Here is a 27995-nt window from a genome sequence, read left to right as displayed (position 1 = left end):
CGGAGTCAGCGAGCAACCGTCCATGACGGCACTCTACGCCCCGCCTCCTGGGGGGGGGGGGTCGCTTCCCTGGGCGTCTATTGGTCCGCGCCACGCCAGTGACTGTCTCCATTGGCCGCAGGGATTGTCAGTGGGGACGGAGGGAAGACCAGGGCCTGGACGCCGGACGAAGGGCTGCCGGGCTGGTCCCGGAGCCGAGTCCAGACAGGAGCTGACGGGACGGGCCGGGGCCGCCGCCGCCGCCGCCGCGCTGAGTGGAGCCCTGGGCGGTACGGCTCGTCCCGGCCCGGCCCGCGGGACCAGGTAGGGCTGGGGTCCTCAAGCTCAGCTGTCGGGGGAGCGGGAGCCGCCGCTTCTCTGCGGCGGTGCCCGACGGGGCCCCGGGCGAGGCCTGACAGGAGCCGGGGCGGTGGCTGACAGGAGTGGGGAGCTAGGCCTGATCGGAGCCGGGGCGGTGGCTGACCGGAACCGGGGACCAGGGCAGGAGCAGGCCTGATCGGAGCCGGGGCGGTGTCTGACTGGAGGCCAGTCGGGTCGGGTTGGGGCGGTGGCTGACCGGAACCGGAGCCGGGCGGGGCCGAGGCCTCCCGACTCCGGGACTGGCCGATGCCCGGTCTCCATGCCGCTGCCCCTTGCCGAGTAGTCTTCGGCCCTCCGCGTGGTGATGGACGAGAAGGAGCTTTCCTCCCCCACCCCACCGAGGGAGGGACCTGCTGCGTCCCTTTGACCCCCTCCCGTAGGCGGCCATGACCTGTGGCGTGTTGCCCCCTCCCTGTGACCAGCAGAGAATTCATCCTCCACCCCCTCCGCCCCTCGCGGTGCCTCCTCTTTACCCCGCCCCTGGCCGTGACCTGCTTCGCGTGTCCCCCTCCCCTTCTCCCAGTGGCGGCTAGCTGCGGTGTGTCCGCCCCCGGCGCTGCCGAATGCCCCCACCCCGAGTGCGTGACCTGTGGTGTCGCCTGCCGCATCCCCCAGGCCTTGACCTCATGTGCCCGCACCTGTCTTCTCATGATCTAAAGCTCCCAAAATTCATTGTCAACACCCCTACCTGACCAAGATAGCCTTCCCCACAACCAAGGTTGTGACCCGAGCGTCTCCACTCCATCCTCAAGGCCAAGACTGGGCAGTGTTTCTGTTAACAAGGCAGTTTCTACCGATGCCTCGACCACCACCCCAAGGCTATCTATCACCTGCAACGTTGCCCACTCCCCCAACCCCCATCCACCAGGTTGAAGGAAGGGATCTGGAGACTTAAAGCTTAAAGGATCTATTTTAAGGACTCCTACCTTCAACATTTTTATTAATGGCGCTGTTTAAGGTGCAAATGGCATGCTTATCAGATTTAAAGATGACACAAAGTTGGAGTTAGCTGGATGACAGAATTGAGATCCAACAAACTAGACTGGCCAAAGTTTAACAAAATCAGGTTAACTTGAGCTAAACCTAGGCTTTAGGATTTTTTAATAAATCAGTTTTACCGGTTTGTAATAAAGAGATACAGTTCAGGTGAAAAAGGATGAAGGTCAGTAGGAGTCATGGGTGTTTTGGCAATCAAAAAAGGCCCAATTTGATTAATGAAAGTATGGTTCCCTGAAAAATGGAATATGCCCTGGCACACTGTGCTCTAAATGCCACACTTTAATTTTTTTTTAAATGCATGAATGCATTTTGTTTTTACAAAACAAATACTTAACACAGAAGCCCTTTTGCAAAAAAATATTTGAGAAAAGTTTGTCACTTATTAATAACTGACATTCATCTAACACTTTAAAGTTTGCTAAAGTACTTTATGTATACTCATATATATTCAGCTGTACTGTGAAATGGGAAGTATATATGATGTTATTTTTATTTTACAGATGAGGAAACTGAGACTCAGAGATTAAATGACTTGCTTATGGTCCTACAGCTAGTGTCAGAAGTGGGATATGAATCCAAGTCTTTCTGATTCCAAGTCTAGCACTTTATCCACATGGCTTTGATGAACAAAAAGAAGGGGTGCGTCCTTTAACTTTGGCAATATGGTACTAACATAATTGCTTTTGACCAATGTTGTTGCCTGTCCACATTGACTTTATTTACATTGTTGCAGTCACCACATATGTTGTTCTTTTGACTGTCTTTTTACAGTCAGTATTTTCTCATATAAGGTTATCCCAGTTTCTTTGATGTCTTCACATTAATAATTCCTTATGGCACAGTAATATTCCATTGCAAACATGTGCCCCTATTTGTTCAGCTGTATCCCAAGTGCTGATGAATAGAACATTTTTAAAGGGTTTGTGTCCAAAGGAAGGAAACCAGGTTGGCAAGGGATCTAGAAAGCATGTATCCATTCATTAATGCATACATTTAACATTTATTAACTCCTTGTCATGTGCAAAATGTACAAAATGGTAAGAGCAAGGATAATCTCAGAAACTATAGAAGCCTCATCTTGTAAATTGAAGTATATCAAAAGCATAGCTCTTCTTGGGAAGCCATACAGCACACTGATGATGAAGAGCTCCTAAAATCTCAGCTTTTGTCTCCCCTCTTACTCCTTCCATTAAAGAGTTTCTTTTTCTACTGTTTTCGTTTTCTTTCCTCTCCTCATTTGTATGCTCCTTTACCCTTTGAAGCATATCTTCTAATACCTTGCTCCATAGAAAATCGTAAGAAATACATGCAAGAAGCTAAACAAAGCCCATTGATAAAAGCACCAGTTTTCCAGCATAGTGAGAGTTTTAGAGATTACTCAGCCCAACCTTTTTTTTTTTTTTTGCACTTCTATAGATGACAAAAATTTAAATCTCAGATTAAATAACTTGTTCAAGGTCACATAGTTGGGGCGGCCAGGTAGCACAGCAAGTAAGAGCACCGACTCCAGTGTTGGGACGACCTGGAGATCGAATCCCCGACTCAGACACTCAGCACCACACCCAGAAATAACTGGCCGTGTAATCTTGAGCAAGTTACTTAACCCCGATTGCTTAAAAAAAAAAAAAAAGGTCACAGTTAATTGCTGAGCTTCAACTAGAACTCAGATCTCTGGATTCCAGTTTAATTCAGTAAATATGAAGATACTCAGCTCTGTAACATGAGGGATTGCCAAAGAGGTATGTGCTGCATTATCCCTGCCCTCACTTTTGATAGTCTGCTTAGAGCTATACCTGGGGAAAAGGTATGATAACACACATGACAAGTTAAATGTAATCTAGTGACAGTGTAAATGGTCTAGTCATTTAAATATTCTCACAAACACCCACAGAAAGCTCATGATTTCATCTGAGAGCAGGCCCAGACCTAGAACACCCCCAAAGTGCCCAGTAACTCTTGAAAACTCAGTCTACATTGTAGATATCTACTCTGGCCACGAGCTATTTCCCAGACAGGTTTAAGAATAGAGGGGATTATAATAGAATTTGTTTGTTTACTTGGTAGGTTTCAGGTTTATCTAAATCCGCTGTTTTACCCCTTACTTTGTCTTTGTCACTAAGCTCTTTTTAGGCTCTTAGATAATGTGGTGACCTGCTTACCCTGAAGCCTAGATTAGCCCCTTTTCTGGGTTGATGTATGCTCTTAGTTACACTCAAAGCACTGGCAGCCTCTGGGGGAGAAAAAGACACTAAGTATAGGGTCAGTTGGCTTGTTTCCTAGGGTATCTCTGGATTAAGGTATGTGTAGTTTAGACTTGCACAGATCAAGATCCCTCCTCCATCCTGTTCTCCCATAAAAACACTGAACAGTCTGGTGAAATAGGGAATTGCAGGGTTGGTTTTTTTCCCTGTCCTGTAGGAGGCTTTGCTGATGCTGGAAACAAGACTATACTTTTGATGCTTCTTTTCTAAGAATTAGAGTCAGATCAAAACACTAAGGTGCGAGATGGAAACTCAGTGCTTCTTGAAAACATCACCTTGTGCTGGTTGGGACACTGGAGTTGGGATCAGGAGGCCTGGGTTCTCGTCCAAGCTTTAACACTTCTAGTGGTGTGACTTTGGGCAACTTATTTGCCTTCATTGAGCTAAGGTTCTTCACTTGGGTAAGAGGGATAATGATACTTTTACTGCTCATCTTCTAGGGCTTTGTGAGGAAAGTGTTTTGTGAACCACAAAGACCTATATAAATGTAAAAAGTTATGAATAGTATTGCTGTTTGTGTATAGTCTGACTAAATTCTAGGAAACTGCCTGGTGCTTACTACTATGCTATGTACCACTAACCTTCTATGCAACCTTGGAGCAAGTTATTTTCCATCTATAAAAATAAGTGTATTGAACTAGATGATATCTAAGTTCCCTTCTAGTTGAACCTGGGATCTGTATTTTAAAAGGAAAGGAAAAATTTGGAAAATCTTTTGAAATAACTCTCTAGATTATAGCTGCTTGGTTTGGGGTGGTAGTGTTTGAGGATCCAGAAGAATTCATGACCACTTAATGAGAACAGTTGTTACTTATGCAGAGAGCATAGTTGATATATTCAGGGATTGAGGTTGGGGCAGGAAAGTACATACAAGGAGGGCCCAGGACAGTAAACCACAGAAAGGCTAGCTCCTTTGTAGGACTTCAGCTCCAGCTGGTTTCTTTGCAGGCTCTTGTGATCATGGAATCCCAATTGTGAAGGCCTATGTGTCCCTTGTTGCCATGACGACAGGCGACTGCTGTCATCTCCCTGGCTCACTGTGTGACTGTACTGGAAACACGGCCTTTTCTAAGATTGTGGCCGACCCGGACCTTGGGCATCGGCAATATGTGACCCAGGTAACAGCCAAGGATGGCCAGCTCCTCTCAACTGTCATCAAAGCCTTAGGCACGCAAAGGTAAAACTTTCCCCCCAGTTGTGTCTGGAAGCAGACGATCCAGCCTTCTGAGTCTGCAGAAGTGTCTTGGGAGTTTATCCAAAAGTATTTCTCCCTTATGGTCCAGAAGAGGATACAGGCCCATCATTCTCTTCTTGATCCAACAGCAGAACAAGGCAGTAATTGTCAATTCTGACTTGCAACCTCCAGGGTAGTTTTAATTAACTTAGTGGTATCAACAAAAGTCAATTATTGGAACTCAGTTTATCTGAGAGTACTTTAACAAAAAAAAAATTTTTTTGTCTATGCAATAAGGCACTTTTGAGGAGGAGTGGGAAACTGGCATATGGCAAAAATAAAAACTTAGGGAATTTTATTCCCTAAGGGTCATAAATCATTAATCATTTTCTTTCCCTAGTTTGTGATACTAAAAGAGCCAGTGAATTAATTGGGTGACTGATGAATATTATTGATGTTTGTGTTCTTTTGTAATTTTCATCTTGCATTCCTCTATTTCTTGGGTCTGGGATCCAGTGTGTCTGATCTTCATAAATATTTCCTCATCCATCTGAAAAGAAGAAAACTTACTGAAATTATAGAAATGACACTGCACTGATACACAATAAAGCCTTCTGAACTGTGAAATTAGTTAGATTTATGGGTATTAGTACATGGGTCTTCTAAGGTTCTTTCCTTCTACCCCACCTGGATCTTGATGAGTCCATTTGAAATACAGATTCAAAAATGCTGAAGCCAAAAACTAATTAAGAAGAATAATTTTAAGACCACAGTTGGGGAAGGCCAAGCCCTTTTTTCTTTTTTTTTTTTTTTTAAAGCAATCGGGGTTAAGTAACTTGCTCAAGGTTACAGGGCCAGTTATTTCTGGGTGTGGTGCTGAGTATCTGAGCCTGGATTTGATCCCCAGGTCATCCTGACACTGGCCGGTGCTCTTACTCGCTGAGCCACCTGGCCACCCCCAACACTTTTTAATATGTCAGGGTCTGGCTCTCTTAATTACTAAATGCTAAAAGAGGCCTGGAGTTCTTTTAGTCTACTCCTTTTACTTATTTTAAAATTTAAATCTTTTTTTTTTAATGAACAAAAGTTCATCTTCTCTGTCTTCTACCCCCCCTCCACTGAAAAAGAAAGAAAAACAAAACCCTTGTGACAAAAACACATGGTACTAAGCAAAACAAGTTCCAAAAAGTTCATGTCTTTAAAAAAAAAAAGTCTCACTCAGCACCCAGAGATCATCACCTCATTGCCACTGTTTTTCACAAGAAACATGTGGACAGCATGTTTCATCATAGCTCTGTTGGGGATCATGATTACTGATTGTGTTGGTAAGAGTTTTTAAGTCTTTCAGAATTGTTTGTAAGTATAATTTTATTTGTAAATTGATGTCCTGATTTCTCATTGTTTTTAGATAAGAATATACCCAAATCATCCCAGATAGTAGTACTATGTAGTAGTCTACTGTTCAGATTAGGGGAAGCCATAATCTCACTACACTCCTGACTTGGTTATGTGACACATAAAACACCATGTTATGTTCTGGGTACCACATTTTAGTAGGGCCATTGATAAGCCGAGTACAATTGGAGAAAAATGACCAGGATGGAGAAACCATCTCATAAGAGAATTGGTTAAAATAACTGGGATTGTTTAGCTTAGACAAAGTAAAGCCTAGGTATGTGTGGTGGCACAGGGTGATCATTATCTTCTAATATCTGAAGGGTTTTCATGTGGAAAAGAAACATACTTGTTGTATGTAATTCAAGAGAGTAGAACTTAAGACCGATGGGAGTAAATTCCAGGGAATCAGATTTCATCTCATACTAGGAAAAACTTCCTAATAACTAGAGCTGTTGGGGGGGGGGGTGGAGGGTGGGAAGGAATTACTGCCATATAAGTGGGTAGTTTCTCTTTCACTAAAGATATTCAAGGAGGGGCAGCTACATGTTGCAGTAAGACAGGATTTCGGTTCTGGCGTCAGACACTTAACACCCACACACACAAAAAACTAGCCGTGTAACCTTTGGCAAGTTAGTTAACCCCAATTGCCCTCCAAAAGGAAAAAAAAAATATTCAAGGAGAGCTTAGATAAATATCCATTGTGGATGTTGTAGAGAAATTCATATATTGTGAACAAGATCACCTTTATGCCACTTCTAATGTTAAGATCCTTTCTTTTAAAGAGAACTACTATAAGCTCCCCTGAATATTATATTATAGTATTTTGACAGTCCTCATTGGCTTGGAAATTCTTCCTTTATTTCTAACCCACATCTCTTGATGCAGTATAAAACCTGTTTCCTCTTCATCTGTGTTTAGTGCATTGAGGAGAGGGGAGTGACAGGATGGAAGCACCTATTTGTGCCAGACACTGTCTTAAGGGCTTCACAAATGTTATTTCATTTGGTTTCTAGAGGAGAAATCTCATTGTCCTTCATATGGTAATTCTGAATATGTACTAAAACTTCAGATATCTTTTCACTTTCTGGAATTTCTCTGAATCCGGAATTAGGTAAAACAAGTCTTTGCCATCAAAGAAAACAGCCCCTGGGCAGGAAGTAACAATTAAGGCAGATGAGAAGATGAAGCCTTAAAGATCCGATCTGACTTGTTGTGATTGGCCTGTTTTCCAACAAGAAGTAAAGGAACTTTCCATTCTAAGTGGTTGATGATATCTATAAAGGCTAGCTATCATTATCTGTTAAAGATTATTTCAGGGGCTGCTAGGTGGTTCAGTCAATAGAGCACTGGCCCTGGAGTCAAGAGGACCTGAGTTCAAATATGGCCTCAGACACTTAACACACACACAGACACTTAACACACAAACTAGCCATGTGACCTTGGGCAAGTCACTTAACCTCAATTGTCCTCCAAAAAGCAAAACAAACAAACAAAAAAAGATTATTTAAGAAGTTTATACTTATTGGAGGATTGAATTGCTAGGTAATCTTAGGATTTACTTTGAGGAAACGGAGTTAGTTCTTGTGATGTTTTTATTATCCTGCCACAATGTTATCTCACTGATTGAATCTATGAACCAGGCTGTTACTCAGAATATGAAATGTTACTATTAATTTATTCATAAATATTTATTAAGCACTTACTATGGGCCCTGTTCTAGATACTGGAGGGATTGAGGTTGCAAATGTGCATAAGATATAGTTCTTGCTTTCAGAGAGAGAGAGAGCTATTAGGGGAGATTTAAAATGTGCATGAATAAGTGTAAGGCAGAATATGGTAAGGGCCATATAAGAACTATAATAAAAGTAATATAGGAGGAACAGATTACTTTCAAATGGAATTATGGGTGACAGCATTATGGAACAGGTATCACTGAAGCTGAACCTTGAAGGATAGTGGGGTGGAGGTATAGGGCCAAAGGTTGCAGCCTTGCAGATGACAGGAGTAGCATGAGAAGTGGGAAAAGGTGAAGGGTTCTGGGAAACAGGAGTTCAGTTTTGCTGAGGGGAATATTTTATGTAGGACTTAGTGGGAAATAAGGCTTTATATACTTGTGGCTTCTTAGGAAAAAAACAAAAAACCTTATTGTGCCTGGTTCTGAAGAACTAGCAGAATTGGCACTAATGGGTGGGAATTATATTGAGCTTAAATCTGTCTCCCCATATGGAAAAGAATTCTTTACAATTCAAGTTGTCCAGAAATGGTATTGACTTCTTTGGGGAATTGAGTTCCCTGTCACTGAAGGTCTTTTGACCAAGGCTGGGTTCCAACTTACCAGGAATGTCATAAATGAGATTTACAATTTGAATAGAAATGAAAATGGATAATTTTTGAGGTTTCTTCCAACTATGGAAACCTGAAACTTTCTATTTTTTTCCTTTTTAATTTCATCTAGTTAAACATAGCCCATCTTTCAAGCCTGTTAAAAATTTTTCATTATCCAGCACATCAGCCGTCCCTCTCAGTTTTGTGTTATTTGCACGTATTATGTTTAGCATGATGTAAGTATCAGGTAATCAATAAAATTGCCAACAGAATTGGTCCAAGGAGGGAGCCCTACAGGAGGCCACTAGAGAGCTCTCTGGTCTTTGATTTCAGTCCAGTCTCTGAGTATGAATATTCAACCGACTATAAATCCACCTTCTGGTGTTCAGTGAGCATCTATCTGTCTTGGCTACTAGGGCCTAGTAACTTTGCCAGATGTATTGCTGAAAGCAAATGAAGACACTATGTCTATTACTCTTCCCTGATCTGATGAAAATACTTATCAAAGGAAGTGAACTTTATTCAATGTGACTTGTTCTTAAGGAAGCCATATGGTTTCAAATGATCACTATATCCTTTCAAAAAAAAAAAAGGGTATTTTCCTGTTTTTAGTCTTCTTGAACTTCTTTCCTCTATAATTCTTCAGAGATTACTGATATAGTGCTTCCTTTATCATACCTGTTAGTAATTTCAATACCCTAGGATGCTTTTTAGGGGCAACTGGATAGCATAGTGGATACAGCACCAAGCCTAAAGTCGGGAAGACTCATCTTCCTTAGTTCAAATCTGTCCTCAGACATGTCCTAGCTGTATGACCATGGGCAAGTCACTTAACCCTGTCTGCCTCAGTTTCCTCATCTGTAAAATGAGCTGAAGAAGGAAATGGCAAACCACTCCAGTATCTTTGTCCAAGAAAACCCCAAATGGGGTGACAAGGAGTCAGACATGACAGAACAACGGAATGCTTTTTGTGTGGGCTTGAACATTCACTTAAAGTAGTTATTTGCTTTCTTATCAACTCCTTATCATCATGTCAATCAACTTCCAACCATCAATTATCTTATCCTTTCAAGTCAAAAGAAAGCAGAGAAAAGTAAAGTTGGGACTGGGTATTGGGACTTGTTTCTGTTATCTGTTAACATTAAGCTATAAAATTCTTCCTCCCTTCTTGTTCCCAGAATTGTTCAAAAAGCCTTTTGTTGTTGTTATTGTCTTTATGTTTCACTAGGCTTAGCTCATTCTGTGCTTTAGATCTTTAAAATTAAAACTTTTATAGGGTCATTAATTTTTTTTGTATTCGTTGATTAAATGTCACAGTCTTCTCATCTTTTGTGTCTGAGTTCATTGAATAAATCAGTGCGGCCATATGAGTCTGTTTAGAAGTCTTTTCCTTTCTTCCTTCATTGGGTGATTTGCAACTGTTGTCATTAGAATTTTGTTCTTGAGAGCACTTTTCCTCTTCAGCACCTTTTCTTCTTGAGTCTCTGGCCTAGGGATCCTTATCTTTTCTGTGAGCTCTTTGAAACCACTCCCCTAAAGTTTTGTTTATACAAATATCTCCAGCTCTGCTTGGTACCAAGAACCTTTCTCCCAAGATTATCATCACTTATTTCATCAACCAGTTTTTATCATTCTGAATTAATTCCAGAGTAGCCATTTCCCTCCAATGAGTCATTTGCAGAATTCTGATAGGGATATGGCTAAAAAGAGGTATAATGGTATGAAAAAAGGTATAATGGCTTGAAGATCCTGAAGGAAGTATTGGCTAGAAACTCAGTGTAAGGCTAGAAACTTCAGTTTGGTTTTAAAAACAATAAGGCCAGATCTGTATTGACTACCAATTCAGTACAAGTGATTATAAAGCAGTTATATTCTATACTTGACAGTGCAATGAGAGTTCAGGGTAGAGAGAACATTTAGTAAGATGTGGGCCAGGAAGGCTGAGGGAAGGCACCACAGACAAGGTGGCACTGGAGCTTGTCCTTGACAGATGGGTAGCATTTTGATAGGTACTGACGTGTGTGTGGGAAGAGATTTTCTTTTAGTTATTTTAATTTTAAATTTATTTTTCAATTAACAGACATTTGCTTTTTCTCCCTTTTCCACTCTCCTTAATGGGTTAAACAACAACACAATTGTAACAAATATGGATACTCAAACCAAACGAATTCCTATATTGCTCATATTTTAAAATATCTCATTCAGCATCTTGAATCTCTCTGTCTAGAGGAGGGTAGCACACTTCATTATTGGTCCACTGGAATCATGGTTGGTCCGTATATTATGATCAGAGTTCTTATCTTTCAAAGTTATTTGTCTTCACAGTCTTGTTATTGTATAAAGTTTTGTCCTAGTTCTGCTAATTTCATTCTGTATCAATTCATACAAGTCTTCTCAGATATTTCTGAAACCATTCTTTTTATAATTTCTTATAGCACAATAGTATCTTATTTTATTCATATATCATAACTTGTTCAGTTATTCCCTAGTTGATGAGCCCTTCCTTACTTTCTCGGTCTTTGCTACTAAAATATATTCCCCAAACTGCTATAAATATTTTTCTACATGTGGGTCTTTTTCCTTTTTCTTTGATCTCTTTGAGTTATAGAGCTAAAAATGGTGTCTCTGCATCAAATGATATGCCCATTTTAGTGATGTATTGGTCCAAGTTGCTTTCTAGAATGAATAGACCAATTCACAACTCTAACAATGCATTGATGTGCATGTTTTCCAACAGCCCCTTCATCCTTTGTCATTTTCTTTTTTAAATTTTCTTTGCTAATCTGATGAGGTTGAGATGAAACCTCAGAATTGCTTTAATTTCTATTTTCTAACTATTAGTGACTTGGAACATTTTCCACATACATAGCTGTTGATACTTTACTTAGGAACTCTAATCAACACAATGACCAGTTGTTATTTCACAGTCTTCATGATATGATGAAACATGCTACCTATAGATGATGGATTCAGAGTATAGAATGAAACATGTTTCTCTTAATGAGAGAATTTTAATTTTGCTTGATTATGCATGTTTGGAATAGGAGTTTTGTTTTTCTTTTTTCCTCAGTGGGAGGAAGGAAGGAAATTCAGGAGAGAAAGAAGATTTTCATTAATGGAGGGGGGAAAGCCCTAATTTAAAAAAGCATATGGTTGTTGATAGTTTTGATTTCTTCCTTTGAGAACTACTTTGCTTATTAATATACCTTGACCCCCAATTGAGGAATGGCTCTTATTCTTATAAATTTGAATATATACCTTATATATCTTGGGAATGGAGCCTTTATGAGAGAAACCAGTTGCAAAGATTTTTTTCCTCAGTTAACTTTTCATTCTAATTGTAGTTGCATTGGTTTTATGTTTTGCAAAAATCAAGGTAGTTTTTCTAAGAGATGTATTTTTTTAAAATATTACTGTTCCATGGAAAATCATATATAAAGTTACTTATGGAACTACTATTCTTTATGTGCACCATTTTTCCCCTCTCCTCATGTCTTCCCTTTAAAAAAGCACCCCCCCCCCCAAAAAAAAAAATTCTGGCCAAAAATCTCTAGAGAAAAAGAATGATTTTTGAATCAGTTTTTGAAGGTAATATGCAAAACTGCTGATCTATTGCAATCTCCAATCCTATTATATTACATAGTTTATCTCCTGTGCAGAAAACAGACAGAAAGTCAGTTTTTTAATTTTTCTCCATATCAGGGTAATGTGGTAGAATAGAAAGAATGTTAGATTTAAAGTCACCAGACAGGAGTTCAAATCCCAACTCTTTTTATTTACTACCTGTGTATCCCTGGGTAAGTCACCTCTCTTGGCCTTGGTTTCTCAATGTAAAATGATGGGGTTGGACTAGATCAGGGGTCCTTAACTATTTTGTGTTATGAATCCATTTGGTAGTCTGGTGAAGCCTATGAACCCCTTCACAGAGTAGTATTTTTAAATCAATAAAATACATAGGATTACAAAGAAAACCAATTATACTGAAATATCATTATCAAAATATTTTTTTTTTAAACCAAATTCATGGACCACAGATTAAGGACTCCAGCTTTAAATTTATGATCCTAAGAGATGGGAGGGTGAAACTAGAGGGGTTCTTAATGACTTTTTCTCCAAGTTAAAGTCCATCTGTTTTTTCTACCACCAAATGAACAATCACGAAGATAGCTGATCTTGGGCAGATTTCTGGAGTGAAGGAAGCAATGGAAGTTGTTCTAGCTGTAGGAGTTAGACCTAAGTTCTAGTCTCCCTCTGCCACTAATATTCTCTGTGATCTTGGGCAAGACACTTACCCCCTATGGAATTTAGCTTTCCTATCTATAAAAGAGCAGGTACTTCTAGCTACTGATAGACTTTGGTTTTGGGTACTTTAAGATTTGCGATTGTTGTCCTGATCCTGCATTCTAGTCCAGCTACTTGTCACCATCCACTTGGTTTATCACAGTGCTCATAGGAATCTATGCCCAAGGCAGGAACCCACAGGACAAGCCTGTCCAGGGTTCTTGCTGTTTTTTTCTGCAAGGATAATGCCAGACTTTTAAGATGATGATAGTGATGGTGACTAACATTTATATGGCATTTTACAGTTTACAAAGCACATTCCTCACAAGGACCCCACAGTTGGGAGAAGAGTGCACTCAGTTCTAAGCCTTTGTGATGATGTGTTTTGTTTTTGTCCGTAGTGATGGACCCATCTGCCGAATCTGCCACGAAGGGTCCAGTGGGGAGGTGCTGTTGTCACCCTGTGATTGCACAGGCACGCTGGGTACCGTGCACAAGAGCTGCCTGGAGAAATGGCTTTCTTCTTCCAACACTAGTTACTGCGAGCTGTGCCACACAGAATTTGTGGTGGAGAGGCGGCCTCGGCCGCTCACAGAGGTACTGTCCTGGGCCAGCAGGGATTGTTTTGTTTGTTTTACTGAGACAAAACAGATAATAAAAAAGTAGATGAGACCCCTTGACAGCCCAGTGGAAGAAAGAAAATCCAAGATTCCGTTCTAGTTACTTGGGTGAACACTGAGGTCAGTGCCCAGATACCAAACAATCTTAACACTGGAGATTCTGAACTATTCCAGTATCTGTCCCCCTCTTGGAGATTTCCTAGGGGGAAATTCATTCATTGAACATTTAGCAGTATTTGTCTGCTAGGTGCTACATATAAGAATAAGACATAGTCTTTTTTCTCACGAAATTCACAGTTAAGAAATGATCATAGTATCTTAGTATTAGAGGGGAATAGGAAACTATAACTCAGAAAAGGGAAGTGAATTGCTCAAGGTCACACAGGTAATAAGTGGCAGAACAAGGATTGGAATGCAAATTCCTTGACTCTAGTTCCAGTGTTCTTTCTACTACACCATGCTACTTTCTACAAGGATAAATAAAATACAAATTAAATTACAATAAATGTATAGGGGGAGCATTAAGTACTTTGAGATAAGAGGAAGGAAATTGCCTTCAAGGAGCTCACAATCTAATGGGGGAATAGACTTGCAAACAAATATGTACAAACCAGCTACTTTTAGCTAAATAGAACATAATTAACACAAAATGAACTAGAATTAAGAGGGATTAGGAAAGTCTTCTTGTAGAAGGTCGAACTTAAAGGAAGCCAGAGAGGTCAGTAGTCAGAGTAGAAGAGGGGAGAGCATTCCAGCATGGGGGACAGCCAGAGAAAATGGTTGGAACTGAGAGATGGAATATATCATTTGTGGAACTGGCAGGAGATCAGCATCTCTGAATTGAAGAGTAGATGGGGGGGAGGCACCTAGGCTATAAAGGACTTTAAATGCCAAACAGAATTATGGTCCTACAGAATATAAGGATCCCCTACAATTTATTGAGTGGGGGGTAGGGAGAGTGTGTAATGTGGTTGGACCTGTGCTATACTTTGGTAGCTGAATGGAGAAAGGATGGGAGTAGGGAGAGACTTGGGGCAAGACCCACCAGTAGGCTATGGCAGTAGTCCAGGTGTGTGATGGCAGCATCAGAGGAATAATGGGAACAATGAGAGATGTTGTAAAGGTGAAATCGATAGCCCTTGGCATCGTATTGGATATGGGAGACGAGATTGGGGAATCAAAGATGACACATGGTTTGCTAGTTTGGAGGACTGGTAGAATAGGGATATTCTTGATACTAATAGAGAAGTTAAGAAGTGGGAAGTGTTGGGATAAAGATAGTGTTTTGGAAATATCAAGTTTAAGATGTCTACTTGACATCCAATTTGAGATGTCTGAAAGGCAGTTGGAGATCTAAGATTGGTGGTCAACAGAGACATTAAGGCTGGATAGGTAGATGTGAGAGTCATCAGAGAGGATCAAAAAGATGATAATTAAAAATATGATAGCTGATGTGATCACCAAGTGAAGTATTATTGAAGGAGGACGGGACTCAGGATAGAGCCCTGTGGGACATCCATGGTTAGTAGGTGTAATATGGATAAGAAGTCTGAAAAGGACTGGTCAGACAGGTAGAAGAACCAGGAGAAAGTAACGTCCCCCAAACCTGGAAAAGACAGTTATGGATAGTGTCAAAGGCTGCAGACAGGTCAAGGAAAATGAGAATTGAGAAAGGGTCATTGGATTTGGCAACTAAGAGATCATTAACTTTGGAAGGAGCGATTTTGGTGGAGTGATGAGATCAGAAGTTGGACTGTAAGAGGTTAAGAAGAGAGTGAGAGGAGACAAAGTGAAGGCGCCAACTATGGGCAGCCTTCTAGAGAAATTTAGCCTTAAAGAGCAGAAAAGATACAGGAGATAGCAGGGAAGGGACCGAGTAAGGGGCATTTTGAGGATAGAGGAGGCAAGGGCATGTCTGTAGGCAGTAGGGAGCCGGTAGCCAGTAAGAGTAAGGCTGACAGAGGGGCTTTCTCTGTTGGAGAAGGCAGGATGGAATGGGACCATTTGTGTAGGTAGAGGAATTGCACTCTACCTGCACAAGACATGTAGAAGTCTTCATAGAAGAGGAAGCATTTGAAGTGGACTTTCAGAGATGGGTAAGATATTAACAGGCCAGATGTTTCAGACATAAGGGAAAGTATGAGCAAGAGGCACGGGGGTGAAAAAGAAGAGGATATAGTTAGGGAACAGCGATTTTGGAGGTATTGGATTGTCCCTCATTAGAGGTCTGCCTAGTTGTCCGGCAGCTTCTTATTGAGATCTAGGTTTAGATGAAATGCCCTCCAGAGTGGCTTCTAAATCTGATCTTCTGTGATTCTGTGACTAGACTAGTTTACTTGGAGAATAAAGTACAATGAAGGGGATTACTGCAAGAAGAAACTGGAGAAAGTTAGGGTAATGCCAATTTGTGAAGGGATGGGTTGTAGAAATATGTAAGATTGTTGGCTTCTAGATCACATTTGGGGGTTCTCAATCCTGGATGCTTACCAAGGGAAAGTGTTTACCTGAGGGAATAAAGCCAGTATCTAAAGAAGACCACCACTATTTGGCACTGATTAAAGAAGCAGATTGAGTCCCAGGGGAGATTCTACAGTCTTGGTTATTTGCTATGAAGTCATGGGTCCTGAGTAGCTTCACTAGGTGCCAAGTCTCCCAAAAAACCTGGTTACTAACTTGGGCAAACTGTAGCAAGTCCTTAACTGAGTGTGAAGTCAACCCTGTTTACGTCAGCTGATAGACATAGTTACCAGGATTCCAATTGTCCAAGAGGTGCTAGGAAGATTTTGATGATAGGCACTGAGAAAGGACAAAAGGATTTAATGCACTGGATGTTTGTTCACCAGAATCTCTACCCTTTTATCTGTGTTAAAGCACAGCTACTCGAATAGGCAATGGCTTTACTTCAAGAACTGTTAGGATTGGTTGGACATAGGACATAACCAGAAGATAGACATAATGATCATGTGGTATAGGCTGCAGGTAACTAGACTGTACCCTAAAGACTAGGTAGGAAAAGAGGAAGGATGAATTGCACTTGCTTCAGAGTTCTGGCTGGAACCGGTGATGGGTCTAACTACAGCCTCAGAGGCTATAATTCTGCCTGCCCTTACCATCTCTTCTGCCATTTTTATACTATTTTCACATGTATTTTCACTCCATCTTTACTATCTTTCTCTCTTCACCTGCTCTAGTGCTCTGTAGAAGAGGAAGAATCATTAACTAAATATAAATATCAAGTGCCATCCACCCTTTTTTTCTTTCCCATTTGACCAAACCACTCCTTTAATTTGCATCTTTGTTTCTGCTCAGTGTTTTTGAAGACATCAGTCCAAGTATGTGCACTCACCTTAGAATAGAAGCTGTAAGACAGTGGGTCTTTCATTTGATGGTAACCTTTTTACAGTGATTTAGTTCCAAACACTTTACATATATTATCTTATTTGATCCTTACAAATTTCCTGTAAGGCAGATAGTACAATTATCATTCCATCTTATAGTGAGGAATCTGAGGCTCCATTCAAATGACTTGTCCATGGTAACATAGCTAGCAAATGGAATTGAACCCCGGTTTTCTGTTCTGTGATCTTTCCTCTATGCTAGTATCCAGATGCCTATTGTGTCCTTTATTCTTTCTTTTATTCCCTACTTCCTCATAGACACAGTGTTCTCTTTGGTAGAGTCAGTCACATGACAAAGTTTTGTATGGGTCTTGGAATTATTTTTCTAAAGAACTCATTTCTAATTCCTCCAAACCAAAAGTTTTTAAAGCCTGATCTAAGGACCCCAAGGGGTCCCCAAGACCCTTTCAAAGGGGTCCACAAGGCCAAAAATACTTTCATAATAATACTGACATTATTTTGCCTCTTAAAATACTCTTCCATTTTAGAATGTAGATGTACATATCTTTATGAGGTGGTATTTTCTTCATATATTTTAACCAAAACAACATATCTCAACAGTTGGAATACAGAAGTAAATATGAGAATCTAGCTATCCTCTTAAGGCAGATATTAAAGACATTTGCAAAAATACGTAAAACAATGCCACTCTTCTCACTAATGTTTTTTGTTTTAGGAAATATAATTATTTTTCATAATAATATTTATGTCAACATGTAATGGGTTTATTGATGTTATAAAATTAATAAATATTTTTAAAATTTTCATCTGTTTTAGTTTCTAATATCGTAACTATTTATAGATATAACCCACATTAAAGTGCTTTAGGATCCTCAATTTTTAAGAGTGTAAAGGAGTTCTCAGACTATAAAAGGTCCTGAGACCAAAAAGTTTAAGAACTGTTGCTCGAAACCTTCAACTCCTAAAAGTGGTCAGTATAGGCCCCACCTTCCTAGCTGCTTTAAATTACTAATGAGATTGAAAATAAATTTATGCTAGATAAATATAAGGTATTTTATTATTTGGGGAAACATAAGGGGAAAGTGATGTTTCTTTTCTTAGTTATAGTTTCTTTTCCTTTGTTGTTAGTGGCTGAAGGACCCTGGGCCCAGGAATGAGAAGAGGACACTTTTCTGTGACATGGTGTGTTTCCTGTTCATCACACCCCTTGCAGCCATCTCAGGCTGGCTTTGCCTGCGAGGGGCCCAGGATCACCTACAGTTTAACAGCAGGCTGGAGGCTGTGGGACTTATTGCTCTCACTTTAGCACTTTTTACTATCTACATCCTTTGGACATTGGTGAGTCCGCAGAGCTAGCTACCCCTTGAAAATTTCTTAAGGGTACCTTCTTTAGGCTTTACAGTCACCCTTCGGCTGACCAATAAAACTAGGCATCCATTCTCTAATACTAGGTTTCCTTTCCTCTATTTTGTATAGTGAGTATATGGGCATTCCCCCTAGACAAACAGAAACTTACCTAGTTTCTAACCTATTCTTCCTATCAGTAAAAATATGAATACAGTACCTTCTTACTTTGAGGTTGTGATGACTGGAACAGACCTTTGGTAGCCTCATGCTTCAGATGTTTATTAATTATGATCCTCAGGGATCTCTAAGTGGTCTATAGGTTGATTCTAAAAGTAAGTAAATTTAATATGCTGTGAAAATTAGATTAAAAAAAATTTTAAGAGTTTTTATAGTTTATAGTTTCACCACAGTCATTAAGCATGATGCAGTGGAAGGAAGGTTAAATTTGGAGCCAAAAGACCTGGGTTCAAATCCCCTTCTGCTACTTATTTCCTGTGTGACATATAACAAATCACTTTATCTTTCTGGGCTTTAAGTCTCTTCATTTGTACAATGAAGAGCTTGGATTAGATAGTCCCCAAAGCCATTTCAGCTTAAATCTATGATCTATGACAATTTCAGGTTCTTCCAGGTCAGATTTTTATGGAGTGATAATAACAATTGGCCTTTTACTGAAAGCATTTTAGATATGTTTATCTCACTTGAGCCTCTAAATAATTTATAGAAGGAAGATAGTGCGGTATGATCATCCCTGTTTTATTTTATTTTATTTATTTACTTTTTGCAGGGGGGAAGGCAGAGCAATTGGAGTTAAGTGACTTGCCCAAGGTCACATGGCTAATAAGTGTTAAGTGTCTGAGGCCAGATTTGAACTCGGGTTCTCCTGACTCCAGGGCCGGTGCTCTATTCACTGTGCCACCTAGCCGCCCAATTATTCCAATTTTAAAGAGGAGGAAATCAAAGCACAGGGAAATTAAATGACTTGTCCAGAGTCACACAGATAGAGGGGCAAACTGTGAACCTCGATCTTCTGGATCCTGTACTAGCATCCTTTATGTTTTCCTGCCTGACAGCCTGAGAGAATGTGATGAAGATAGGCTGCAGGATTTTTTGTCTTGCTAAAGTTAGTTATAGGATGTTGGAGCTGGAAGGGATTTTGATTGTCTAGTTCAATTTCTGCATTATACAGCTGAGATGAACTTGAGGTCAAGATGTTAAGTGATCTACCCAACGTTACTTACTTAAATAATGGCAATTCTAGGAGAACCTAGGTCTTCTGATGTTCAATCAGTGATTGTTCCACTTCCCTGAATAAAGGGGACGTTTGACTTCCTCATTTTCCTGATAAAGTATGAGTGTCTCCCATGAGTATGAGTGTTTGGGTCTCTTACCTACCCTAGAACAATGCTCTTTCCATTACACCAAGTATCTATCTCACTGCTTCTAGGGCCTTTGTATCCTGTAAAAAAACATTACAAGACAGAAGGGAAATCTCATGACAATCAAAGGTTGATCCAACACGACTACTGCAAATGGCCAAGCAGGAGGAGAGTACCATTTGGTGTTCAGATAACTGAATCTGTCTGCCTATTCTCAGCAGCTGGCTTTACAGTCACCCAGGGCTTGGCAATCCTACCATATATACTCTGAATTAAGAGCCAAGTACTCAGGGGTGGCTACGTGGTGCAGTGAATAGAGCACCGGCCCTGGAGTCGGGGACCCAAGTTCAAATCCAGCCTCAGACACTGTAGCAGCAAGCACCCCGGTGTCCCCAGGGTGGCTGCTCACACAGGTTCTTGGATCTGCTTTGTTAAAGGAAAGCAACTCAAAATGGGTTAACAAGCTTACTTTAATCAGTCAGACATATATCGTTTACCTTGTTCAGGGGAAAAAGGTCAGCACCCCAAACTTCAAAATATACAGGCAGAATTATCAAGACATTAACAGATCAAGTAGACAGCTTTCCAAACTGTCCAACCATTACATCCATACCCAGTCAACATCTGGGTTTCCACATCTGGGTTTTTTAAAGCCGGGGGACTCTCAACAACGGCTTCCCAGAATTCAGATCAAATCACAGAACACTTCTCAAAGTGAGTCCCAAAACAAAGCTACACATCAGGGCTTATATAGCCTTCTCCTGGCTCAGAGAATGTAACAACCTTATTGACTCACTGGCCAATCAAGAAGTATCTACTGAAAAACAAGCCTCCCTCCCCAGGCTTCAGGTGCATTTTAGCCCAGGGGCAGGGAAGATCTTCCAAATTTGCATTTCCATTACAGACACTTAACACAAAAAATAGGCGTGTGACCTTGGGCAAGTCACTTAACCTCAATTGCTCTCCAAAAAGCAAAAAAAAAAAGCCAAGTACTGGGAACAATGCTAGGAAACTTGTTCAGGAATATTAATTCCCTATAAATTCCTGGATAGGGTTGATGTTGGTTGGAGGGATGGAGAGATAGGACATAACAGTAAGATTTGTGAAGCACTTCCCAGCTTATTTTCTGTGACTGTTGGCTTGCAGAGAGAGTTGATTCCAGATGGGACAAAAACTTTTCTTTCTGGATTACAGGATGTTCTTGGTATGTAGAGGACTGTGATAACACAGCCTGAAGACCTTTTCCTTTCTTTACTACCCTGTCTCGGTAGAAATAGGACCATCTGAATCAAGGCTTTGGAGGCCATAGTATCCTAGGAAAACTAAAGGGTATTATTGTTCATTACAACTTTGTAACTATATTTCAAAATTGGCTGTAGGTACACTTTGTCTAAGTAAAGGCTAGACGTGTGTATTTGGAACTCTGATTTCATACAGCTTAAGCCTGCTGTTGATGATGTACTGGCCTAGGGTCTAATCTGCCTCTACTTTATCTGCCTTCTCCTTGGGTCAGAAGCAGTGGAATTCTTACAGGTGGATGTGAGTTATGCTTTCCAGGAGTGACACAGAAAGATGAAGGAAAGCAGGTGGCTTTTCAAAATATTCCCAGGCTATAAACGAATATTCATCTTGAGTAAAGGTCTGTTTAAAAGTATGGAATTTGTCCAGTATATAGGTAATAATTTTCTATGTTGAGGTTTTTTGGACTCAAAATACTGTAATTGCATCACCATAAGGAACTCCTTTTATATGGAAACTCCCTCCACTGATGCAAGTTGGGAGTTTATATCATTTGGGGATGCTGAAAAGTTATATGCCTTTCCCATGGCCACACAGCTAGTATGTATCAGAGGCAAGAGTCAAACCCAGGTATGCCTAGCCATATATTCATTTGCCACGCTATCTCTTTGAGAGATTCACAGAAGTCTAGAATGTGAGAGCTGGCAGGGATTCCCCCATTTTAAAGTGAGTTGTTTAATAGCATTTGTGAGAACTGTAACACCCCTACCCCCAATAATTCCACTGGACTGGTGTAATGCCAAGCAAAGGCAACTTCCCAAGGTTCAAAATACCAGCATAGTGCTCTCCATTTTATTGAGTGAAAAATTAAGAACAGAGAAGATCAAAATATGACATCATTCAAAATACAGCATTTACTAAGTGTGATTCAATAATCTCCAAGTACTACCCCACCCCTGGACATTACATTCATTTAATCAATCACAAAGTCCCTCTTCTAAATACTACTCCACCCCTAGGCTGTACCCTCATTTAGTCCATCACAAAGCCCCTGTTCTCAAGTGGAGATTAGTTTCCAACCATAAGTAAAGTACATTCATTTGTTCAATCACAGAGCACAAAAAGGTCAAAAGTTCCCCACCCTTGGATCACAACTGAATCTACCCCAGAGTTACAACAAGCTGCACAGCACTTAATACCCAAATGGAGGTCTTTTCTTCATCTTGACATGAGGCAAGTTCTCAGCAATCTTTGTTCCTGGGGAGACAAAGCTTAGCAAGGCCACAAGATACATTGCCAGTGTCTTCATTAATTCATTCTCTGTCTACAGAATAGTCCTACGACCCCTAAAACATTAGCAAAACCCTCTTCCAGGATTTCTGTAAACATACAACAAGAAAATCCTTCTTCAGGGCTTCTGAACCAACAGCAAGGTTTCAGGACCTCTACAACAACAGCACTGTCCTTCCCCAGTGGACAGTATTCACTCTCTGTCTGCAGAACAGTCTCTGGAGCTCTGAACCAATAGCAAGGTTCCAAGACCTCTGCAACAACAGCACTGTCTTTCACCAGTGGACAGATCTGGCGAAACAACATCAAAACAGACAAAGTACCAGCATAACAGCCATGTCTCCTCAGTCCTTGGCAGCTCTGGGTGGCAGCTCTCAAAAGTCCTGGGCAATTCAAAGTGGCCCTCAGCAATCCTCTCCGTCTCTCTTTGCCTCCAAGATGCTGCTTCAAAAAGTTCTTCTGCCTTTCTCTTTTCTTGTGTCTCTCTAAATTTACGTCATCAGCTCCTCCCAGTTCAGCACTCTCTTACTCAACAAGTCCATCCCACAAGTGGGATTCACAAGCTCTGGGTTTTAACACAAACCAAAAACCAAGCCAATACAGGGGGATCTTTAAATTCAATTACTATTACAACTGGTTAACTCAATTCAGTTCATCCAACATTTATTAAACACCTACTATGTACAAGGTAAACAAAAATGACAAATAATGCCTGTTTCCCAGTAGTTCACATTCTAGGGGATACAACATGAACACAAGTAAATGCAAGATAATTAGAGGAAGGGTTGGAGTGGCAGGTTATTTGCAGTCAGCTAGGGTGATGAGGCAAGTAACCTGTCCCTTCAATCTCAAGATTCTCTTTATATATGCATGCAAAGAGCTTCCTGTATGAGCTTGGATTTGGGGGAAAACCTTTGTCTTTCCTAGGATAGATTCCCTTAGCACTTATCCTCTTTTAGGAATACTTTAATACCTTATTATTTACCAAGGCCCTACCCTTGTTTTCTAGCCTTACAGCAACCATGTGGCTATTAGTAGATTGGAATTTTCCCCTAAAAAAGTATTCACACTACTTATATGGAGAAAGCTTGCAGGACCCTACACTTAGCCATATCTTTACTCTGGAAAAATTAAGAGGTGGCTGAGGACTCTATATCTTGGTTCTCTCTTCTTAGAACCCAATAGTTGGCATTGCCACTCTCGTCAAAACAAGACTAGTTTAACATCTGTCTTTCCCTAATTTAGCTTTTTCCCTTTCTTTTTCTTTGTTGAATATAAAAACCTTCACTTGGTTTCAAAACAATTAACTACACAAATATAGGATGAAGAAGAACAGGTGGCTAAACAAGTTTATTGAAAAAGAATTGAGGGTCTGGGTGTACTACAAGCTCAGGATCAGTCAACAGTGTGACATGGCAAGCAACAAAAGTGATTTATCCTACGCTTAAGAGAAGGTAATGTCTAGAAGGAGGCGATCATTTTGTTGTACTTTGTTCTGGTTGCCACATTTTTAGAAAAGATACTACTATTAATCTGGAGCAGAACCAAGGAAAGAAAACAGGATAGTTAGGAGACTAGAGACTATACCACACAAGGATCAATGAGAGGAACTCTGTTTTTAGCATGGAAAAGCATGGTAAGGGGACACAACAGTTGTCTTCAAGAATTTAAAGGGCTATCAAGTGGAAAAAGAATTAGGAACTAATACCCTGGTACTGGAGTAACAGAAGATGCAGAAGGGCTGATTTAGTCCCAGTGAAGGGAAAACTTCATCATAATTAATGCAGTTCAAAAGTAAAATGTACTTCTTTAGGAGGTAGTGGTTCCCTCTAACTTGAAGTCTTTAAGCAGAGATTATATGACATCTTCTTAGGAAAGTTATGGAGAGGATTGCTGTTCAGGTCCAGGTAGGAATAGTTGGCTGCTGTTTCCTTTCCACTGTTGAGATGCTTATGTAATTCTTTATCAGGATTCCCCTTTTTTGGTCTAAGAAGGAAAGAACCCTGTACTATATGACTTCTCTTTCTTGTTCCCTAGGTTTCATTCCGCTATCATTGCCAGCTGTATTCAGAGTGGAGAAGGACTAATCAAAAAGTCCGCTTAATGATTCTGGACTCTGAAAGTTGCAAGACGGCCCAACATTCATTGCTGTCAGCCATGTTCCTTAAGAAAACAGCAGAAGAAACTACTGTATGAGTGCCCTGGAGCTGGTAGCCCTTGGGAGAGAGGAGTCAATTCTGACCCAGAGTGGAGTCCAACCTAAAGGAATCAGCTGTCATATTGGGACTACAGAGGAAGAAGGAAAGCTGACCAAACCGTCAGCTGGCCCAGGATCTTGAGAATATAGTTTGGGAGGCTCAGCGTTTTAAGGAAGGACACAGCTAGCTCCTTCACCCAAATCTGGGTTGACTTTGTTACAATATACACTAAGTGGAGTATATTCTATATATGTACATATTTTTTTCAATTTCCCTACATAAAATTTCTGTATATTATGTTGACAGACTTGGTTTTAAGCTTCAGTACTGAAGCTGGCAACTTGATCTCATCTGAGGTTAATTACATGCCCTGTTCTGGAGTCACTCAAAGACAATTCATGTGTCACATTGCCCTTGCCCTAGGAGGAGTTTGCTAAGATCTTGGGAGGATATCTTCATATCTGCACTTTCTTTTATGGTGTCATACTTTATAAGTTTCTGTGTTTTAAAGATCACCCTGAAGAAATAAAATGAACTCTTAATGAACATAATGGATTTATCAATGATTGTTTCTAAAGGTGCCTTAAATCCAAATGCTTAAACCAAGATTTTTCTATTAAGTATATCTAATCCCATTTCAGGGGAAAAGGTTTGGAATTTAGGGCTAAATAAAGTATATAAAACTTGATTCTGTACAAGTACTTTAAAATGTGGTTAGTTCCATGATGTGTGGTGTAAAGTAATCACAATAGGCTAGGCTATTCCATCAAAAAGCCTTTCATAAAGATTAAGCTCATTTCCCTTTTTTTGAAAGTATTACTATTTATTTTCATGGATCGGGAGAATTTTATATTTATAGTTTACCTAGATTTTAGCAAAGCCTTAAATGGTATCTTGGAATTCTTAAAGAAAAGATGAAATGTGGGCTAGAAGATGGTAGTATAGTTAGGTAGACTCAACTAGTTGTATTGCAGACTCCAGAGAGTCATTATGAATGGTTTGGTATCAACTGGGAAGGTTTCTAGCAGAGTCCTAAAACTCTGTGGTTTAACCCTGGGTGTTGTTAATATTTTTATCAGTGATTTGTGTAAAGGCATAGACTACAGTACTTATCAGATTTACACATGCTACAAAGCTCAGAGGGATAGACTCAAGATCCAAACAGATTTTGATAGGGAAGCATATTGGGCTAAATCTGATACCTAACTGAACTGTGACAAATGTCAAGTCTTACATTTGGGTTCAAAAAATTAATTTCACAATCTATACAACGGGGAAAGGATAAGGAGGTTTTAGTGGATTGGAAGCTCAATATGAGTTAGCAGGGTAATATGGCAGCCAAAATAGCTTAATGCAATTAATCTCAGGCTTCATGGAGAGAGGTACAGTGTGCAGAACTGGAGAAGTGCTATTCTCTGTCATTTGCTCTGGCAGACAACCTCTATAGTATGGTTTTCTGTGTTGGACACTATGTCAGTAGAGATATTTGCAAGCTGGAGAGCGTCCAGAGAAAAGCAAACAAAATGCTAACAGGTCTCAATCCTATTCATATAAGGGTGAAAAGAAATAATGATAATAATAATAATAACATTTATAAAGTGCTTGTTGTTGTTCAGTTGTGTCCAACTGTCTTTGGAGTTTTCTTGGCCAAGATACAGTAATGGTTTGCCATTTCCTTTTCCAGTGGATTAAAGCAAACTGAGGTTAAGTGACCTGCCTTGGGTCACAAAGCTAGTGAGTATCAAAGGCCAGATTTGAATTGAGGTCTTCCTGATTCCAGGCCGAGTGCTCTATCCACTGTACCACCTAGTTGTCCCCAAGTGAGTAATGTTGAACCTAGAAAAGACTTAGGGGACAAACTTAGGTTTGACATAAGGAGAAACTTAAAAATCAGATCTATCCAAAAGTGTAGCTTGCCTCAGGGTGTGTATTCCCTTCACTTGACATATTTAAGCAAAAGTCTGTTAACTATTGGTTGGGTGTGTTGTAGAGGAAATTCCTGCCCCACCTCCCCCCAAATAATAGAAGGCTTATGAGATTCCTTTAGGTCTCATGAAAAATGAGGAAACTCTGGATTAGTTTCCTGAGGGATACTTCAGTGTAGAGTCAATTAATGTGTTCTAAGAATTGCTGGTACAAAGGAAAGCATGGAGCAGGAGAGAAAGCATAACCAGAAGGTGTCAAGAAACCTGGGTGGGTCCTGGCTTATCTGTCTTTATCTTTTCCAAAACAATTGTCAAGAGAGACTATCAAATATTTTGTTAATATCAAGGTAAGGTCTATGTGGCCTGTGTTCAAATCCTCTCCTCCCTGGGACTGTTTGCTCCCCTATAAAAGATGGTCTAGGGGAGGCTAGGTGGTGCAATGAATAGAGCACTGGCCCTGGAGTCAGGAGGACCTGAGTTCAAATCCGGCCTCAGACACTTAACACACAAACTAGCTGTGTGACTTGGGCAAGTCACTTAACCCCAACTGCCCTCCAAAAAGCAAAAAAAAAAAAAAATGGTCTATAAGAGATGTGTTCCAGCTCTGACATTCTGTATACAAGTCTGGCCATTCAATCCTGCCTGGCTAATCTGCTGTTAGACCTTCACATCCCCATTCTTAACTTAAAAGAATTAGACTTGATTTCTTCTGAAGAGGGGAGATTAATATAAGATTCTGAAATAAAATATCTGAGCATTTTCTGGACCAACAGAAGCCCATTTGGAGCTCCAGGCCCTATTTTGGAAAATAGGCAGAGAGGTGAGACCAGTTTGCTGGCTAAAGTCCTATCCTTTCTTTCAGGGTTAAATTCCTTATGAAAGCTGTCTGTAATCAATGCCTACATTTCCTCTCTTTCTTTCTTGGAAACCTTCAATCTGGCTTTCTATTTTCATTCAACAGAAACACCACCACCTAGCCTAATCTAATGGCCAGTTCTCAACCCTCATCCTTCTTGAACTCTCACTTTTGATTGTCAGTAAGTATCTCCCAAGGCCTTTTCCTGGGCCCTTTTTTCTTCTCCCTTTATGGTACCTCATTTGGTGAGCTCATCAGCTCCCATGAGTTCAATTATTCTCTCTATGCAGATGATTCCCAGATGTATCTATCCAGTCCTAACCTCTCCCCTGTGCTCCAGTCTCACATCACCAGCTGTCTCTTGGACATCCTGCAGGCATCTTAAATTCAACATGCTGAAAACAGAATGTACTGTCATTGCTTCTAAATCCTCTCTTCACATTTTTACTGTCACTGCAGAGGTCACCATAACGCAGTTACCCAGGCTTGCAGCTTCCCCACGTATCTGATTTGTTATCCTGTCTTCTTTCTACCCTCACAACACCTCATTTTCCATCTTCTCTCCAGTTACGCTGCCCACTGGTCTGGGTCCTCATCACCACCTGCTTCAATTCTTTCCCCACTCCAGTCCCTCCTCCATTCAGCTGCCTAAATGCTTTTCCTAAAGCATATATCCTCCCCAAAATCCTTAAATTCTTCAGACAGGTGGTGTGCAATGGTCACAGCTTTGGGGAACGAGAAGGCTTGCGTTCAAATCCCAGGGAGTTATCTGCTACCTCTATGACTTATGTCAAAGATTCCTATCTGTAAAGTGAGAGTTTTGGACCAGATGACCTTTAAGGTCACAGAATTGACCTTAAGTGTCTTTAAATCCAAGAACAGAGCTGAAAAGGGGAAAGCAAGCAGAAATGCGACTCACCCTCGGTTCTACGCCTGCGCAGAAGTGGGGCGGGGCAAAACCGGGGCTATAAGTAAGGGTAGAAG

General features: G+C 40.5%; 1 protein-coding gene and 1 long non-coding RNA gene across 6 annotated transcripts; one reads left to right on the top strand and one right to left on the bottom strand.

Annotated features, from left to right (window-relative positions):
* The first annotated feature begins 7 nt into the window (after positions 1-7).
* Positions 8-24781, top strand: MARCHF2 (membrane associated ring-CH-type finger 2). Of its 4 annotated transcripts, XM_069097733.1 has the most exons (5): positions 1862-1998; positions 4569-4797; positions 13200-13395; positions 17906-18115; positions 24070-24781. In XM_069097733.1, the coding sequence occupies exons 2-5, from the start codon at positions 4622-4624 to the stop codon at positions 24226-24228; spliced, it is 741 nt and encodes a 246-aa protein (XP_068953834.1). In that variant the 5' UTR covers positions 1862-1998; positions 4569-4621; the 3' UTR covers positions 24229-24781. The 4 variants fall into 4 exon arrangements, with proteins under 4 accessions (XP_068953755.1, XP_068953919.1, XP_068953834.1 ...); XM_069097654.1 differs by lacking the exons at positions 1862-1998; positions 4569-4797 and adding an exon at positions 8-303; XM_069097906.1 differs by lacking the exon at positions 17906-18115.
* LOC138169285 (uncharacterized) lies at positions 4960-27960 on the bottom strand. Of its 2 annotated transcripts, XR_011170320.1 has the most exons (3): positions 27931-27956; positions 18342-18450; positions 4960-5344 (listed from the first exon to the last, which is right to left on the bottom strand). It is a non-coding gene; the product is annotated as an uncharacterized lncRNA (long non-coding RNA). The 2 variants fall into 2 exon arrangements; XR_011170325.1 differs by lacking the exon at positions 18342-18450 and having other exon boundaries at positions 27931-27960.
* Between the last annotated feature and the right edge of the window lie 35 nt (positions 27961-27995).

The sequence above is a fragment of the Petaurus breviceps genome, unplaced genomic scaffold (assembly GCF_028583685.1).
Source record: "Petaurus breviceps papuanus isolate PSGF00001 unplaced genomic scaffold, PetGlider_PUasm1.0 103, whole genome shotgun sequence".
Lineage (NCBI taxonomy): Eukaryota > Metazoa > Chordata > Mammalia > Diprotodontia > Petauridae > Petaurus > Petaurus breviceps.
Note: the sequence above shows the minus strand (reverse complement) of the source record. Positions and strands in the feature narration are given on the sequence as shown.